At 35.1% G+C, this 18,965-nt stretch overlaps 2 protein-coding genes across 2 annotated transcripts in view; both read left to right on the forward strand.

Moving 5' to 3' along the window:
- The first annotated feature begins 551 nt into the window (after positions 1 to 551).
- On the forward strand, positions 552 to 18,956 carry PI4K2B (phosphatidylinositol 4-kinase type 2 beta). Its single transcript, XM_009272292.2, has 9 exons — positions 552 to 706; positions 6,200 to 6,400; positions 6,892 to 7,023; positions 8,385 to 8,538; positions 10,147 to 10,214; positions 10,714 to 10,813; positions 13,377 to 13,510; positions 14,793 to 14,852; positions 17,412 to 18,956. The coding sequence occupies exons 1-9, from the start codon at positions 572 to 574 to the stop codon at positions 17,583 to 17,585; spliced, it is 1,158 nt and encodes a 385-aa protein (XP_009270567.1). The 5' UTR covers positions 552 to 571; the 3' UTR covers positions 17,586 to 18,956.
- Positions 17,596 to 18,965, forward strand: part of ZCCHC4 (zinc finger CCHC-type containing 4) — an 18,211-nt gene continuing 16,841 nt past the window's right edge. The window contains exon 1 of the mRNA XM_009272307.1: positions 17,596 to 17,606. Within this exon, the coding sequence (XP_009270582.1) occupies positions 17,596 to 17,606 (11 nt within the window). The remainder of the gene's footprint in view (positions 17,607 to 18,965) is intronic.

Below are 18,965 nucleotides of genomic sequence, written 5' to 3' on the forward strand. Positions count from 1 at the left end.
GATATCGGTGCCACTTGTCAGTGCTACGTGTAACGGATTGTTTTGTGAATGCATTGTTGTGACTTAGCAGATAATGAACGTGTTAGCCAAGCTGTTAAATGAATGGTATGATACCATTGTAATAGTGGGTAATGGACAGTTTACTTTCAGGTAGCTTTCTCTACAAAAGGACACAAAAGTCTTAATAAAAATGGAACGTAAAATCTTTAGCTTTTTTTTTTACAGATATGATTTTGAAGGGATTTTTTTCTTACAGGCTTCCTTATATAAACAAAAATAAAAAAAATCCTTGAAAAGTATAAACACTTTGCAGTGGTAGTCTCAATTTAGTTGTTGCAGATTCGGCTGATTTAATTTAAACAAAAGGTTGATTAGATGTGTGTAAATCAGTGGGAAAACTTGCACTGATTTAATGGACCAGATTTTTCAGCCTGCTATTGAATGGGCATTAGCAGGGAAGGCTGTTAGCTTTTCAGTGTGTTTACCTATGTTGTTGTTAATTTGTAGTACAAATTGCACTTAAGATTGCTTGTTTTCTTATTTTTCAGGTCATACAGGACATACTGCTGATATGAATATATTTTTAGATGATCCGGAATTTGCAGAAATTATTCTGAGAGCAGAACAAGCTATAGAGTGTGGAGTTTTTCCAGAAAGAATCTCTCAAGGATCCAGTGGGAGTTACTTTGCCAAGGATCCAAAAGGGGTGAGCGTGTTACTGCAAAGTGAGAGACAATATCAGCAAAGAGTTTCAAATGGAAATTTAAAAATTCTATTTAAATGGAAATTAATTTAAATAAGTTGTTTAATAATTTATGGTATGCCAAAATCTATGTTAGAAAAATCAACGCAAGTAATATTTAGATTTCTAATTATGTCTTGCAGCATAAGCTAAGCCAAAATAACTATTATTTCTCTGTTGCAGTTTTACCATGTTTTGAATGATCTGCACCAAATAAATAAGGAGAAAATAAAAGGGCCTCTTTAACATCTGAAAACAATTCCAAGATTCCTTTGTGCAGAATCTAACATTTTGTTCTTTTTATGTTTTAATTGATTTTTAACAAAACTGAGCTTCTGATTTGGGTACTGTTTAGGTTTCTTTAGCCAAGCCTCCTACGTTTTTATCTCTTTTCTTTTTAGGTAGTCTTTTATTTAGGTCATGTCTCCTTCCTCCTATTGGTAGATGGGTAAGAAACAATTCCAGGATTCCTTTGTGCAGAATCTAACATTTTGTTCTTTTTATGTTTTAATTGATTTTTAACAAAACTGAGCTTCTGATTTGGGTACTGTTTAGGTTTCTTTAGCCAAGCCTCCTACGTTTTTATCTCTTTTCTTTTTAGGTAGTCTTTTATTTAGGTCATGTCTCCTTCCTCCTATTGGTAGATGGGTAAGAAGTGATATAAACAAATCTACCTTTCTAATTGTACTTGTCTGCTGAATCTTAACTTGGAAGATTTGGTTTCCCCTCCATTAGTGGTCAATGGTACCTTGAATTGTGATTATCAGAGGTGTCCTAAGGTTACTTTGAGACAGAAAAGTAACAGTTACCTGAATATCTTGCTTGAAAAGTAACATTTGTTTAGCATTATTTAGTAAGAGAAAATGATGTTTCAGACATACTTTCACATTGTTTTCTTTAAATCAGAAATACTTCGTCTGCTTAACGACCTGTTCCAAAAAGGAGGACTCTCAACCCTCACGCCTTTGTTGATTTGTTATATCTGATTTTATTTTAAGCTCGATCAGCAGTCTTCTGGTTTTAGGTAGATGTAGGTGTTCATTAATCCTAAAGATCCCAGTCGTGTTGAACATGGAAGCTGTAACACTTTAAGTGCTTTGGTTTTCAGAACATATTCAAGATTGTTGTTCTTCCCTGCATCCCCAAAATGGTCATTTCCCATTCGCTTAGGAAGTTGGGTGGTTTTTTTTGTTGTTTAGCTTTTATTCATATTATTGGTCATTACAGAATATATTTCTGTTTTGCCACTTAATTTTCATAGATGTTTGGTTTGATTTAATGCCACTTTTCTGGTGATAGTTTTTACACTTTATTGAATGAGTGATTTTTTAGAATAGTTACCGACTTAATACAAATAAATATATGAATTTATGAATTTATTTCTAAGATGGAAAGTGGCAGAACTACCCCTTCAAAATCTTCGAAGAACTGCGTATAGTAGTTCATACTCCTGCGTTCCAGGAACATTTGTTAGTAACGACCCCCTTCATTCTGGTGGAGGAGGGCCAAAGTAGGTTGGGAAGGAGGGTCTCTCTCATTTTGAAACTGGAAGGAAAAAAAAAATTCTTTCTCTAATCACTTTGTGGGATTCTTGCTGTCGCATACAATGCTGTTAATATGAAAACCTCTTCAAAGTTTCAGCAGACTTTTTAAACTTCAGGTCATTTCCCTACTTCAGTAGTTTAGTTCTGTGTAGGCTTTCAGGCTGTATGCTTATATATACATATTCAAACTTTATACTGTTTTTAAAGAGGTATTTTAAATTAGGATTATACCTTATTTAATATGCAATAGGAAAAAATCTGACTAAGTAACCAAATACTGGTTTAAATCATGATGTGTCTAAAGAGTATTCTACAGTGTTATGCTAAAAATACTTTAAAACTGGTTAAGTGGGTTTTTTTGGAGTTTTCCTTAATGCTGTGCAGTCGAGATCTTTTATTTTTAGAAAGTTAGTTAGTAGAGAAATTACTTCAAAAAAATCATACTTGTTTTGGATTTCCGTATGTGCACATCTGTTTGTCTGAAGCCTCTCCAGACTGATCTTGCAGTTTTTTGGTGACTAGCAATTGCCTGAGAGACTCACTGTGCCCTGGGGCTAATGGGAGAGTACTTACACATCATTTTTGTAACCATAGTATTTTGGATGGAGCACCTTATTTCCTTGTTTCTTACGTGCTGATTTTCTTGTTGGTTTTACTTCTGTTTTGCAGTGAAGTGTTGTTTTTGTTCCTAGTTAAGTTCCTAGTAGTGACTTGCCCTCCCCCTTCATGCAGGTCATTGATTTGAATGTAAGTATTTAGGAGAAATGAAGACTAAAAAAACACCAATTTTTTTCATGTGGGCCAGAAAAATTTCATTGCAAAATATGAAAGTATTTGCCAACATGGAACTGTGAGAGTAATGATACTGAGCTCCTAGCTGACTTTCAATTTTGCTTTTATTCTTTGCACTAAATTTAGAGCTTATCTAAATTTGTTATCCACATTAAAGGTCTGATAAAACTTCATTTTGTCAGTAGTGCAGCTCCCATTTGTAGAATGGATTTCACATCCTGTTTGACAAGAGTATTGCATCATTCTACTTCAGACCAGTTTTGTGACTTGCTTTCTCTTATTCTTCTTGAGTAATCTCCTCTTCCTTATGCTGGGAAAGAGCTTATTAAAGATGTGCTAAGCCTTCTTACTGGTCAGCTTCTGAAGTGTTTCCCACACTAATACCAAGTTACAGGTAAAATAACCTGTTTCCATTAGGTCATCTTATTTGCTGATTTGGGTACCTCAGAAAGATAAAACTAAAATTGCCTAATTAAAATGATTAACTTTTTGCATTTATTGTCGTAGATGTATGCTGATATGAAGCAGTTCAGTATTTAAGCAGCACTATTGTTGAAGTGTTGAATATTTCTGCGTTTGTTGTTCGTTGTGTAACCAATAAAGTACAAGACATTGTGTCTGTTACAAACTGTTTTGCAACATGTTTTCAGCAGTTTAGCTATTGGCTAATTGGTAATGCCAATGGAGTCAGCCTAGAAATTAATTTTGACTTGCAACATTAAGATTGGCCTTGGTAGGTTGTCTACATATTGAGCTTTCTGGTTCTACTCTGGTCCTCAACAGAAATGGCTCTGCAACATTTAGCAAGGTTCTAACTTCAGTGAAACCGTGAAAACCGTATCTAGATTTGATAGTATAGCACGGTATGGTCCAGGCACATAATGGAATGAGCTAAGCTCCTTTTTAAAATGGACAGTTTGTAGGAGGTATTATCGAAAGAACGAGTCAGAAAAGAGATAATTAATGGCTTGGCATATACTACCAAATACACCACTACATTTCTGCGAAATGAAAAGCTGCTAGCTTTGTTTTGAGCAGGTAGATACCTGTGATTCAATAGGAAAAAAATAAATAACTTTTTAACAATTCTAAACTTAACGTTAGAATTTTGACTAAACTAGTATACCAAGTAAATTGTTTCCAAAATGTTGTGATTTAAAAAAAAAAGTTGCATAGAATATTTATTGTAAGCATAACCTTTTCTGTAGGTCTAAATTGAATTGTCTGTGCAGTTGCATAGAACTTGCTCATGATTTTGAATGTAACTTTAGAATCACAGATAACAGCGTGCCGAAAACAAGAGAATTTTTGTCAATTTGTTTCCTGCCCCTGTTGATAGGAAACTTATTTTATAGGTTGAATGCAAATAGTGATATTTCGTAACTTATTTCTCCTGGTAGTTGATGGGAATGAAACAAAATAGATGGACGAGACAGGTGATTCTACTAGTGCCTGGTGTCTTGTGTACTCTGTTTACAAACTGAATGAAATACGTTCTCTGTAGTTAGTTTGTCTTGGACAAAGCACGATTGTCTTGGACAATCTTGGACTAAATTAGATTGTCTTGGACAAAGTGGGTGAAAGTTCTCTAGAAGCTAGAACAACTAGTCAGGTCCTTTCCCTAATCTAGTTGAATCAGCAGTTTCTGAAGCAGAATGCTAGTTTCTGACTGCCAGCAAACTTGTTCATGACTTAAGAGTGTAAATCAGCTATGAGTGCTGGTGCAACAACAGGCAATGTCTAGCTTATTGAGATATTCACTTTTTTTGATAAGGATTCAGGAAAGGATTCAGGAAAATACTAATATGTGAAAATGCTTCTTAAACAGTTGTTCTTAAGCATTTGTTAGATAAGAATTTGATTTACTTACCTTGGTCCTGTGAGAAGGAGTGAAGATACAGCATTTCACTTGAGCTATGGAAGTGTCATTACATGGACTTTATGCGCTAGGCTGAAGTTTATCACAGGCGATTGGAAGGTTATATATTTTAGTGTGGTAATAATCTTGTGGTTTGTGGTTAACAAATATAGAATCATGAGTAGGAGGCACCTTGAGAAATCATCTATTTAATGCCTGTGTTGTGGAGCAGGATCGTCTTAACATGATTCCTGATGAATGTTTAACTAACCTGTTGTTAGTGGTGTCCTGTTTTGGAGACTCCGCAACCTGGCAGTTGGTTCCGGTCTTGAGCCACTCTTAAGGTTCAAAAGGTTTTTTTCCTTGCAATTTACCTGTTGGGATTTAAGCCTATAATTTCTTGGCTCCTTAACAGTAAATGTGTTGTTCCTTTTTTCTCTATAGCAACCTATTACATAGTTCATTGTGCCCCATTTTCTCTTAGACTAAACAATCCCTGTTCATACAGTCTTTAATTATTCACATTTTTTGTGCTTATTCTCATTGTTTTTTCAACTTCCTCCAGTTTGTTAACAGATTTCTTGAAGCATAGTGTCCAAATTGGACATAGTACTCAGAGTAATTTTAAGCTTTACTACATGTCTCCAATGTAAATGGTGGCTGATAGTGTGAACCATTGTTGGCTTTGAGTTGAGGAATCTACAGCAGTGGTAAATGACACCACTCTTGGGAATTGCAAAGTGCAGAACATTTTGATCCATTCTAACTTAAAGCAATAAATAAAACAGAGAAAAGGTAACATTTGATTATTAGCATTCTGTATGTTTGTCAGTTTCCTGGAACCATTATGTCTCTGCCTGAAATATCTTGTCAATGAGTTAATTGGTGGGCTGAAAATGATTTTTAAAACTACTATTAAAACCTCAATTTTTAAAAACTTAGAATATAAAAAAAAGTATATTCTAAAATGCAGTCCGCTTTAATTTTGAAAAACTAGTAAATGATAGCTGGATTTGATTTTCTCTTATGAAGAGCTTATTTTGAATTTGTGCTACTTCTAGACAAGCATTTGATGATAAATTTATTTGGAATACTGTTTTGTTTTATTATTTCATCATCTAAAAAGAGTATCTGCTAAAAAGAGCAACTGTAAAATGCAACGTATAGTATCTAAAATGATTTTGAAAATTGGTTATTTGAAAGTATTGGTAATCTTTTGCAACTCAAAACATTCATACTTTAATTTTATATTATTTATCCTAGAAAATTATTGGAGTGTTCAAACCAAAATCTGAAGAGCCTTATGGACACCTAAATCCGAAATGGACCAAATATTTTCACAAAGTTTGCTGTCCTTGCTGCTTTGGCAGAGGCTGCCTCGTTCCAAATCAGGGATACCTCTCTGAAGCTGGTGCCTATCTTGTGGATGACAAGCTGGGGCTAGGAGTTGTTCCTAAAACTAAGGTAAAAGTTAAAATACATAAATTATTGAATGCAAAAAATATATAGTGACAGACTTGTCAGTCTCTGGACTGTAGTTGTGGAGACATGCTTGTATATCGTGCATTATCCCTAAGTCATTTATAAACTATTGAGAGTCCAAAGGCAAGTGGTTTGATGTAGAAAGGCTAAGTTTGCAATCTGAATTGAATCTCTTCTTTGGAACCACTTCAGTTTCTAGCATTTTCTGACACTTCTGTGCCTCATGTTTTGGTGAGACACATCAGAATTGCAAAAAAGCAGCATATAAAGATTTCCACTTATAAGTCTTTTACCACATTTTTATTTGAGATATGTGAAGTAGCAAATATTCACCTTTTCATATAAAATTTGTCTGTTGGAAATGCCCGATGCTTACTTTTTGCTTTTTTGACAACTAAGCATAAAATTACTGTAAATTTATAATTGAAATAATAAGGAATTCTGAGCTGTGTTTTTAACTTCCATATTTTAAGGTTGTCTGGCTTGTCAGTGAGACCTTTAATTACAGTGCAATAGATCGTGCAAAGTCAAGAGGAAAGAAATACGCTTTAGAGAAAGTGCCAAAAGTTGCTAAAAAATTTAATCGAATTGGACTACCTCCTAAGGTAAGATGAAAAATAAGTGATTTGTGCATTTCCTGATTCTTATACAAAACTTGGAATTAAAAAAAAAAAGAGAATATTTATAGGTAACTTCAGCAGTAGAAGAAAAACCTTGTTGCAAACTATCTCTGAATGACTGAAGTTTGATAAATGACTGTTTCTACGCAAAATCTATCCGCTCTGTTGCATCATTCGTTCATTTGAACTACGCTGTTAATCTTGCCACTTTTTGTGTCAGTCTGCAGTCTAGCTTTCTGCTGGAGGAGTAATATGTTAAAACACTGTACGTCTGTTTGTTTTATTTTTCTTGACTGTTTAGTACATTTCCCCTCAGTGTCAAGTTTTTATATTGCCTAATTGTTTCTCCCTTGCAATTTATCTAGTTCTTTCATTTTTCCTAAATATTTTTTCCCCCCCTTCTATTGTTTGTTTTATTCTTTTAGGCATTCTATTGTTATATTCATCCTACCTTCCTTTCATCTTGTGTGCAGTACTCCACTGACTAAAACCTCATCTTTCTTGCCTAATGACCCTTATTGTATCTCCAAAATATCATCACGGTGTTCTACTCCTAAACTTTTAAAACACAGGTTATGTACACCTTGGGTAATCCACTTGTGTCAGTTCCCAGCAATTTTGATCCATGTGACATACGTTATGCAAGCTTGTATCAGTATGTTTATTCCACATGCTGTGTGTTTATCCATGTCTCTGCACGTGTGCATCTATCTGCATTTTACTTCTTGAATAGAAGTCCTCTTTTGAATTTTAATCTTGGGCACCTTTCCTGTTGCCCACACATATGGAGCCTATGCCATCTGTAATTTTCTTCCTTGGACTCTTTTGGGAAATGTATTTCAGCCATTTTCATGGAAAAAGTGTCTGTCTTGAAAAAATAGTTAATGCTGCTGTTCTCATCAATGAAACATACAAGCTTTTCAGGGAGGAAGATTTTTCTCCTGTAATTTTTGGTGAGTTTCCTATGAACTATTGAACCAAGTGTTTCCAATGAAAAAGAGAATAGATGTTATTTCTTTCTCTTTGTTTCAAACGTTGCTCGTAATACTGCGTGTTCATTTATGTTGAGCTGTCTGGCTACATTTTATTCCTGGTAAACTCAGTGAGTGCTTAAACAAATATTTAAAAAAAACAAACAAAACCCCACCAAAACCCCCTCATGATTTGAGTCTTACTTTTTTAGAATTTAGAAATGAAAGAGAAACCACTTAGTAATCTTTTTTTTTATGTCATACTTCCTGTGTTCTGAACTTTGAAAATACGTAATCAGTTTTTCTGTTAATGTTAAGATGAGTTATGTGACCTACCCAAGTGCATTTTCCAAATGCAGTTTCTTAATGTTTCAGGTTGGCTCCTTCCAGCTGTTTGTCGAAGGATATAAGGAAGCTGACTACTGGCTCAGGAAGTTTGAAACTGATCCTTTACCTGAGAACACAAGGAAAGAATTTCAGTCACAGTTTGAAAGATTGGTTATCTTGGATTATGTCATCAGAAATACAGGTATTTGTTAGTGTCTCTCAGTATCTATCTACTTTTGTGAGGCAGAAATGGTAAGCAATGCTGGCTGAAAGCTGCTGCTGAAGACTTTTAATGCATTTCAGATGCTTTTCTCACAATTGAAGGCCAGAATGTTGCGTTTTAAACTTTAAAAAATTTACTCTGGATTCAAACATTAAATATTGCAATTGACAAAATCCAAACAACCCTTTTTGGCTGTTACTTGATATTTTTAAGCAATGTAAGAATTCAAGAACAAATACTTTCATTATGCTTTAATTCTGTCAGTAGGCTTTTAACTGTCTGTTTCTCCAGATTAGGATAAGGGACGGCGGGGTTTCAGGAACTGTAAGAAAAGCCATGACTACATTACTTTTATGCTAAGCTGGAGCCAATAACAGCACAGTTTTGCATCAGTGCAAAATAGTTCATATTCATTGTGACTAGGCACTGAAGTACAACTGTGATGTACATCTCTCAGTTCTCCTGCATTTTTGTTTCTTTCACTCAGAAGCTGGGATTCTTCTGTTGACTATGTAGGTGTCCAAAGAGTCAAGAGTCCAAAGGCAGTTTTATATTTAAAATACTTCCTCTGCTGCTTTGTCAGAGGTGGGCATCTTTACCCTTCTTCAGACATACCAGCTGTAGTTCATTTTCCTTTTCTTAAATTCACTTAGTAGAAAGGAATCCAGCTGAAAATAAGTCACTCTAACCTGTGGCTTTTTAGAAGCAAACTAAAAGAAGAAAGTTTCATAAGAACGTAATACTTTCTAGCTGCTGCTATGGTCTGTCAGCTTTATCAAATAGATCCCAGTGTTTCCAAACAATGACTGTGTCCTGTGATGTTCTTAAAATTGTAAGGAAAATACTCAAAATGCAAAACCTCATTACGTGGGTGATTTTACCTTCATCTAATATATCTCATCATGATGGAACATGAAAATCTTCTGATGGATGTTTAACTAAACTTAAGGGAGCACCTTAAGATGACAGAAGGACCTACAAATCCATGCAATCATCCTCTATCTGAAAGACCTTGTCAAAAAGTCTTCAATGTCTCAATTTTGTCTGAACAGTGCAGACCTTTTCAGCTTCTGAAAGGCTCTTCAGTTTTTTCCTCCCTCCATCTTTGAAGAGTCTGTTTTCTTCATGTAGTCAGACATCACACTATCTGTAATTTTGGAGAGCCTCTCCCTTTACCCATCAGCATTAAAACAAGCTTAAAAATTAAGTCATTGTGGTTGCTGCTGCTGACAGTCTTTTCTCAAGGAAAAGTGCACGCTACAGCCGATCTTTCTGCATAAAATTGATGAAAATAGTTTCTCTTAGCTTTCTTGATATTTTGCTGTATACTCAGCCAGTTGGGGAAACTAAGGCAGTAGTACATACCTAAAGACATTTGGTAAATTTTTGGTCTTTCCAGTAAATCAGTTGCCTCAAACATTTCAGTAAAGCTAAAACACATGTATTGAGATTAGAAAAAACTTTTTGAACAGTTTTGCCTGACTCCTTTGCTAAATTCTCAATTTACAATATTAGTTGTTGTATATCACTTTAGATAATGATTTCTTTATAAATGACGTGTTGTAACATGCATTTTCCTATTTAAAGACAGAGGTAATGATAACTGGTTAGTCAGGTATGAAAAACAAGATGATGGACTTGATCTGTCAGATAAGGTAAGAAAATTGTACTCTGAAACTTACATTCTTTAAATTGTTTAGTTTTATAACTTGGTCTTGCAGGGGATTAAGTGCATGGCCTTAATCCTGGTGCATGGTCTCGAGAAATATGATAACTGCAAATTATTTTAGGTGAAATAAATGGAAAAGCTGTTTGGGTTAGACTAGTCTGGATAGAACAGTGCTAGAAGTTACTTTTAATATTCTGTATTTTTTTCTTGGGCTATAATAATAATAAAACTGCCCACTGTTGCTCAGGCACATTTCTTCAGCTATTTATGTGCTCTGCTTATCTTGTATTTGGGGGAAGGGCTCCTTTTTAATGGTGGTAGAGTAAGGAGTATATGTGCTGGAGTTTATTTGGATGCTCCTTTATATTTTTTAAGTTGACTTTAAGCAGTGAAGCTAAAAAGTATATTATTTAGTATTTTTAATGTATTTCACTGTTTTTGTAAGCACGTAGGTATCACTTATTTTTGAAATATTCCTCCTGTAGGATAGCCAATGGACTATAACTAAAGAATCTACTATTAAAATTGCTGCAATTGACAATGGTTTAGCATTTCCTTTTAAGCATCCTGATGAGTGGAGGGCATGTAAGTATTGCATTCTTCATTCATCTTCCTTTCGGGAGAGTAGCTTCTAAATAAGTATTTTTTGTTTGGGTTGTTGTAGTAAGAAATCAAGAAATCATCACTGTAGTTATATATCGAATTTTTAAATGACATATTTTTGCTAACTTTCTGAAGAAAAGTGCCATTTTTGCAATGGCATATGTGATTTAGTCCTTGTTCGTATTTTTTACCCTTATACCTTTAAACAATATTAGTACATGGATATTCATAAACATACTACTGTATGTAAAGTGACTGATGGTGGAATTGGAAAAATTTAGCAACACAATTCTCATGTGTGTTTTCTTGAAAACCATGGTGGAAAGTTACTTGAGTGCAAGGATATGCAAGTTGTCCTCTAATGGCCAAATTTCTATTTCAAAACAAAGGGTACTGTTGTAGGTGAACAGGTAGACAAGTTACATGTTATTTTTACTTGTTCTCAGCTTTAGCTTACTTTGTAGAAGTTAATCTTTAGTTAGTATTTTCGAGCAGACTGAAAATTGATATTACTGTTAAAGCTAGATTGCTTCTGACCACATCTCTGACTACTTATAGTTTAGAGGGAAGTGCCCAACAGGGTTTACAATTATATCTGTGGACTATTAGCCAATTAGGTAGTTATGACAGTTAGTGTGGGCTAGTTTTGCTGTGAAAAGGCTAGTTAATTACCCCACCCAGAGCTCTGTATAGTCCCAGACATCTTGATACTCAGTAGTTACTATCCTACGTATCTCTTGGCAGCAGTCACTTCTGCAGCTGTTCTAGAGACATGGCAATTATTGCTTATTTTAGACCATCTTTTACTTCAATACCCAAAGTAATAAACTTGGATGATCCTTTAGAATTCTTTTGCAGTTGGACAAGTGTGTGACAATTCTGTAACGGTAAACTTGTAGCATAATGTTGTTTAAAATCACAGGCTCTTGAGGGGTAGAGCATGTTGTCTTAATAACTAGAGATGGTTGATCGTCAAGGATAACCTCCTCAAAGCCAGAGAACAGCCTAGCCAAAAGGCAGGAAGTTGGTCCAGCATGGATGAACAGGGAACTCCTGACTGAACTGGGACACAAAAATTAAATACATTTAAAAAAAAAAAAAGGATGTGGAGACTCCACTTTGTCCAAAAGTGCAAGAATGGAGTCTGGAAAGTCAAAGCTCAGCTGGAGTAAAGCTAGCAGAGGATATAAAGGGCAACAAGAAAGGGTTAAGTAAATCAGAAGTGAGAGTGGGACTAAAGAGAAGTGCAGCAAGGACCTAAAGGCAAAAGGCATAAGAAAGAACAAGTTATTCAATGCTGACTTTGCCTGAGTTTTCACTTGTAAGACTTGCTTTCAGGCTTTTAGGTCTCAGAGCTCATAAGCAGAGCCTCTGGGAATGAATCATTACCCAAAGCAGAAGAAAGGGAGCACTTGGACCATGGTTCATAGGAGTAGATGAGATGCATTGGAAACATGATGGGAGCTGGCTGATGTCATTGTGAGGCTGTTTTCTCATCGCTCTTGAAAGACTGTAGTAATGTGGGAGGTTGCTGATGACTAGAAAAAGGTATCACATCCATCTTCAAGAAGGGCAAGATGCAGGGTGCAAGGAATGATGGGGTAGCCTAACCTCAGTCCCCGTGAAGATTGTGGAATGAATCCTCCTGGAAGCCATGTTCAAGCACATGAAGAACAAGAAGGTGATGGGGAAGCCAGCATGGATTTACCAAGGGCAAACTATGCTTAACTGACTAGACAGCTTTTAGTGATAAGATGACTGGTTAGGTGGATTGAGGGGAGGGCAGCTGATTTTCCTTGACTTTTGCGAGGCCGTCTGCATGGTCTCTCATAGTATTCTTGTAGTCAAATGTGAGATACGAACTGGACAAACGGGCTGTGAGGTGGGTGGAAAACTGGCTGGACTGTCAGACTCAAAGGGCTGTGAGCAGTGTCAGGAAGTTCAATGGGTGGCCTGCTACTAGTGATGTTCCTCAGTTCCTGCAACCAAGACTGTTTGGTGTCGTTTAACATCTGGTACTATTAATTACTCTTACAATATCTCTTGAAACAGCTGTTTAATAGCAATTATGTGAAAAGTTAATGTTTTTCTAAGCATGCTTAGAAGAAGGCATTTTAATAAACAAAAAATTTTATTAAAAATAGTAGCTACTTTTTTGTTAATTCTTCAGTACGAGTCAAACATCTGAAAGATTTCTATTTGATTGCAGCCATTATTTTACTCCAAAGGAAACTGCATTACTAAACTAGGAGAAGGCCTCTACTGTTGCTTAGAGTATTTAATTTATATACCTTTTTTACTTATTGCTTCAGCTAAATATTTATTACTTAAAATATATTTTCACTCTTTGGAAAAAAGGTTAAGTAGCTGTAAAGCTGCTTTTGTAACTGTAGGCAAGAGAGGTATATGGGGTAACAATGTTGTGAAAAATAGTATGTTACTGAGAACTTCCAGTAGGCAGCAGAGTACTGTATCAGTGGTAAGCACTTGAGAATTCCATTTTTGCCTGTTGTTAATCATTAAGCGTGCTGTTCTTCTGCATTAGATCCCTTCCACTGGGCTTGGCTTTCTCAAGCAAAAGTTCCTTTCTCTCAGGAGACCAGAGACTTAGTTCTTCCTCGCATTTCTGATATGAACTTCGTACAAGATCTTTGTGAAGATCTTTATGAACTATTTAAGGTGAATCGAGTGCTTCTTTGAATTAAGCATTACTGAAATAGCTAATACCTGTAATGGAACAGTTAAATTCATAAAAAGAAAAACCACCTAACTTCTGTATGTTGTGATACTGTGCTATTTTAGCTTTAACATTGGCATGGTAGGAAGGGTTTATATAATTAAGAGGAAACTGTGTCACTAATGTGGCTAATTGATAGTAATCAGCTCATCTGAAAACATAATTACCTTTTATATATCCAAGTTTTACATAATCAGTTAAAGCTAGTTAATTTTTATATATATATGGAAAAACTCCATTTAACGTACCTGTGTGGTGTGTATACACAAGATAAACTGTAGCAACCTAAGGAGATCGTGTATTTAATGTAACTTAAAGTACCTGCATACCTTTCATATACTTAATTTTACATATATATTGTGTGTGAAGTTGATGCTGAAATCTTGACCATGTTTAAAGTAAGTGAAACTTACTTAGAGATACTGAAGAAAAACTCCATTTAACGTACCTGTGTGGTGTGTATACACAAGATAAACTGTAGCAACCTAAGGAGATCGTGTATTTAATGTAACTTAAAGTACCTGCATACCTTTCATATACTTAATTTTACATATATATTGTGTGTGAAGTTGATGCTGAAATCTTGACCATGTTTAAAGTAAGTGAAACTTACTTAGAGATACTGAAACTGTGCTACAATATTGACAGGTAAAGTGTCCTTCTCTGAAACATTCCACAAACAATTGTGTCAGATGTTCAAGTGAAATAATCCAAATGATCAGGATGGAAAGAAATGGAAATTTTAAACTTTTAATGAAAATGCAGCTGTAGCATCAAAACTAGATCCTGAAACACATTTGCAATATTTGCGTCTTTGACTCAGTTGTATTCAAAGTGACTCTGGGTTGTCTGTTAAACCCAGTGGAAGTAGAAATATTTAATAAATCTGAAGGAGGAAGTATTCTTTTGCCAGAGTAAAGGTGAGAGACAGAGTGGTGTAACATTATGTGATGGTATTAAGCCTACCTACCAATGCCCTGAAGTAGTATCCACTGATGTATTTTACTTTTGTGATGTGGAACATCCTTCATTTTCACATATTTATACTTGCTGCAATAAATAGACCTTTTTGTTGGTCATACCATGACTATTTGAAGCTTCCAAAAATTATTATGATGTTGGTAATATGACTGTGTTATGAAATTGACGGATTTGCGTGCTAAATATATAGCTAAAAATAAATGGGTCATTTCTTATAATAACTCTTTGTTTTCTTTAATAAAGACTGATAAAGGATTTGACAAGGCTACTTTTGAAAACCAAATGTCTGTTATGAGGGGGCAGGTAAGACTGCTTTTTTAATGTTTTTCTTTATGTATTTAATTTGTCATCACTTCTCAGCTGTTTTTAGAGCTACAAAAACTGACTCCTATTAAATTGAAAGACACTGAAGGTATTTTCGTCTGAGAAGACTGAATTTCTTTCTAGAGTTTGTTCTTATTTGCATATACATGAGACAGCAGAAAGTGTATACTGATTTTGTTTTTATTTTTATAGAAGATGATTTTCTTAAATAACGTAATTGGGTTTTATTGTTCTTGTGGGGGTTAGGGGTGGACTTAATACCTATATATTCTTAGAAGGTATTTTAAAAATGATACACTGGAGAGTCATAAACTTGGATGGAAAATTTGGTGGGAAATTTTGTTATGTTATTAAAATAAATGTGACTTTACTTTGGAGGGTTAACTTGATTATTGAAATACCTTTCACAAGAAGGCAATATTAGGTACTAATTTCTTCATCCTAGCAAATGTCAAAACCATACTTGGAACCAGTCCAGCTGTTTTCAGATTAGAAATTTGATGATAATTAAGTTTTGGGGGTTTTTTAACACTTAAACAAGAGAGGAGAAGGGCTTTTCTGTCTTCTTGCTGTTTTAAAACTTAAGACTGGTGTGATATACTGGAAAACAAGCTTTAGCTCAGAACAAATTTAGTTCATTGTAGGCATGTGATTTGTGAAAATGTAAGGGAATTGGACTAGATAAATTAGTAGTCCCATTTGCCCTGAATTTATTGAAACTGACTTCTCTGTGTTCATAAATTCAACATGGATAGTTTAAAGCCAGCCATTCACAATTCCTAGAGCGGGTTAATCCGACCTTTTCTCTGTAGAGTTTCCTATATCAAGAAGTACCTTGCACAAGACTGCAGCTCTGCTTAGTCAAACATAATCCCAGTTAACATTAGTTATGTGTGGTGGCTAAAAGCTAGCAAGCCTTACTTATTAAATTGAATTATAGGAGTTATTTCTGAAATAACTTTTCTGAGAAGTTTGTGCAGTCACTGGAAGGTCACTTCTGAAGTATTCATCCATCTTAAACTGTGTTAAGTAGCTTTTTTGTGATGAGACAATTGGCTACAGGGAATCTGTTATTTAACAAAAAGCTTAAGGAAAACCCTGATCTATATAACTGAGAGATATCTAGCTAAGGTTGTCTAAATTAATTTCCCACTCTAAAGGCTGCATCTGCACTCTTTCTTCGCACCCTTTCCCTGAGGTGGATTTCAGCAGAGATTTTAACTTTTTTTTTAAATCTTTCTCCAGCTGTACAAGAATGTGTTTCACTGTGGGCGATGCCAGGTTTTCAGGCATGGATTTAGAGAAGAAATGCAGATAATGAGTTATTCTTGGATGTGATTAGAAATACATCAGCAAATGATGCCTTTTAGCACTGATTTTAGAGTTGCTTTTGGTGTAAAACCAAATTATGTTACAAGGGCATTATAGAAGAGTTGGATATCTAGATCACGTATAATGGATTCATTAAGACGAATTTGCAGGATAGCCAAAACATCTGTAAATACATCCTTAAAAATGAAAATTTTAAGAATTAGAAAATGAAAAATCTAGTTGATAAAGATAAGGAGGCTGAAGAGAAATATATCTTGCATGTAAGGGGCGAGATCTTTAAATCTAAGGTACCAAAAGTAGTTAGCAGCATATTTTTGTGAAGGGGGGGGGAATATTGGGAAGGGTTTCAAACCCAAGACAAACAGTTCTCTCAAGAATATAGAGACTAAGCAGCCAGGTAACACAGATCTACAAAGGATTGCCTTAGAAAACGTAAATGTCAGGTGGAGCTTCTGGAGGAGCCAAATTGCAGTAAACCATGCAAAGGACTCTATCTGTCAGGGTTCTTCAGCCTTGAAAGTGCAGAATGAGCAGGGGATCAGTAAGTCGCACAAGGAAGAAAGGGGCGTTGTGCAGAGGGAAAAAAAAGGCTTGATATTAAGGATAATGCAAGCGTGTCACCAAAACTAAATTGAATATTTGCCTCGGTTTTCAGCAGGATAGCATTGAACGTGGAGTAAATTATCAGGGCAGTTCGTGAGCACTGAAGTTTTGCAAGGAAGATAACACTCCTGGGAGCTGAGGGCTGAATTCGGATCTTAGCACTGGGTTTGGTGTGGGTTAATAATATGGCTTCATATCTTATGATACAAAAATAATTTGTAGCTAAACTCTTGGTAGGTCCCGTGTTAAATACATGTTGATTGCTTTTTTTGTAGGTTTTTTTTATTAAAGGTGCAATGCTCTTAAAAGATGTGCTAAATTTAAAATGCTCTTAGATTTTTTGTCTCTAACATTTTCCAAAAATTCAGAGAGGATTGCACGAAATATTCAAGAAAAGAATAGAAGCGTAGTCAGGTAGCAGCAGGATGTCATAATGTTACCAAATAAATAAAATAGTTCTACTTGCAATAGAGTGTCTTTTAAAAATAATTTATTTGACAGCACAGTCCTCTATAGAATTGATTTAAGGTGGCATCTGAATTTATAAGCCTACTAGCCAGTTTTATTTGTGCACCCTCACCTTACCTGCTTTTACTCTTTTAGATACTAAACCTTATTCAGGCATTAAAGGATGAAAAAAGTCCCATTCAGCTTGTTCAGATGCCACGTGTGATTGTGGAGCGAAGTAGCACTGGAAGTCAGGGCCGGATTGTTCAGCTGAGTAATGTGTTCACACAGACCTTTCATAGCAGGAAGCCTTTCTTCTCCTCCTGGTAGCAACAAAAATATGTGGGAAGAGTAAGTTTCTCTTAACTTTAGAAAGCTACTTCTGTGTAAAGGCTCTGCAATAACGTACTTCTGTTGTATACCAAGAGCTCTGATTGCTGACACCTCAGAACTTAAATTCTAAAGACTGAAGAAATGTATTCTGAATGTAATAAAAGTTTACAATTTTTGTGTCAAAATTGTGAATTCTTATGTCAGGGAATGAGAAGAACTTGTCCATATTGTATTTTTATAGGCCAAATTAATGTATTCTGAATAAGGGAAGATACACAGTTTGCATATGCTGAGAAACTACTTTTGAATACAACAGGAATTCTTTTTGTTTAATACAGATGTGAGAACCTATACTCTATCAATTTCTTTTTATATGGTCTTTAAAAAATGAAGTGCAGAATGTTGTCTTTGATTGTGAAAATGCTTTTCCTTGGAATTTCTTCCTGATATTTTAAGTGGTTTATAGATTTTTTTTTTTTCCATAGGCTAGTTACTTGAAAAGTCATGCACTAAAAAAAAAAAATTAAAAAAAATCAATCTGTCCTTGACAAACAAGTGAAAGGGAGAAGGGGAAAAAATGCTCCAAATAGGTTTTTTGCACGTGGGGACCAAAAATAGTTAAAATAGTTGAATTACAGCAAAACTCAACCTGAGTAAGTACACACAGTTCCTACTGTGACAAAATAAACTGAGTGTACATTTCAGAGGTTGAAATTTCGCCTGTAGCTTTTAGAACTTGTGTATTTAAGCACACGTATGGAAAATGGTGATATTTCTTCATAGATCCATCACAGTGAAAGAATTGCACCATGTTGTCACAGGTTTGTTTTGCCATATGCGTATAAATGTGTTCATCAGCAGTCACCAAAGTGGTTCTGCACTGTTAATGGCAGCAGCACTGATGTGTTCATCACAAAGCCAGTCTGCCTTCTAGGTTTCTGTCTAAACACGCCGTTATTTTTTTGACTGGGGGAAAAAGAAAAAAAAAGACTGTGATACATAGAGCACCGAGACTTATTACCGTACCCCTAGCAATGTCATGCTCATCTGCCAGTTGCCACTTGCATTTATGTTTGTTACGTGGTTTAAGACCCGATGGTCATGTTCCTAGATCTGTGGCTTATCTAACATGGTAAATATTTTTATTTTAGTAATTTTCTGGACAGTTAAGACTGGGAGAAAAATTGCTGCTTTTATGAAACCTTCAGTATTTCAGACATTGCTGTATTTTGTAATTCTAAGCAATACTGTTGAACTCAAAAATAATAAAATGCTTGTATTTTATATAATTTTGAGTGGATGTAAATATTAATGTAGCATGTCAGCAATTCACATGATTAACTGAAACGTTTAAGCCTTAAATGTAAAACTCACAAT

Source organism: Aptenodytes forsteri, unplaced genomic scaffold (assembly GCF_000699145.1).
Source record: "Aptenodytes forsteri isolate BGI_AS27 unplaced genomic scaffold, ASM69914v1 Scaffold333, whole genome shotgun sequence".
Lineage (NCBI taxonomy): Eukaryota > Metazoa > Chordata > Aves > Sphenisciformes > Spheniscidae > Aptenodytes > Aptenodytes forsteri.

What these genes read in the sequence shown, in the direction of transcription:
- PI4K2B (XM_009272292.2), top strand. Translation starts at nt 572, where the DNA reads ATGAATATATTTTTAGATGATCCGGAATTTGCAGAAATTATTCTGAGA. An exon ending in GAGTTGTTCCTAAAACTAAG is followed by an intron (nt 6,401 to 6,891) that starts GTAAAAGTTAAA and finishes CCATATTTTAAG; the next exon opens with GTTGTCTGGCTTGTCAGTGA. An exon ending in GACTTGATCTGTCAGATAAG is followed by an intron (nt 10,215 to 10,713) that starts GTAAGAAAATTG and finishes TTCCTCCTGTAG; the next exon opens with GATAGCCAATGGACTATAAC.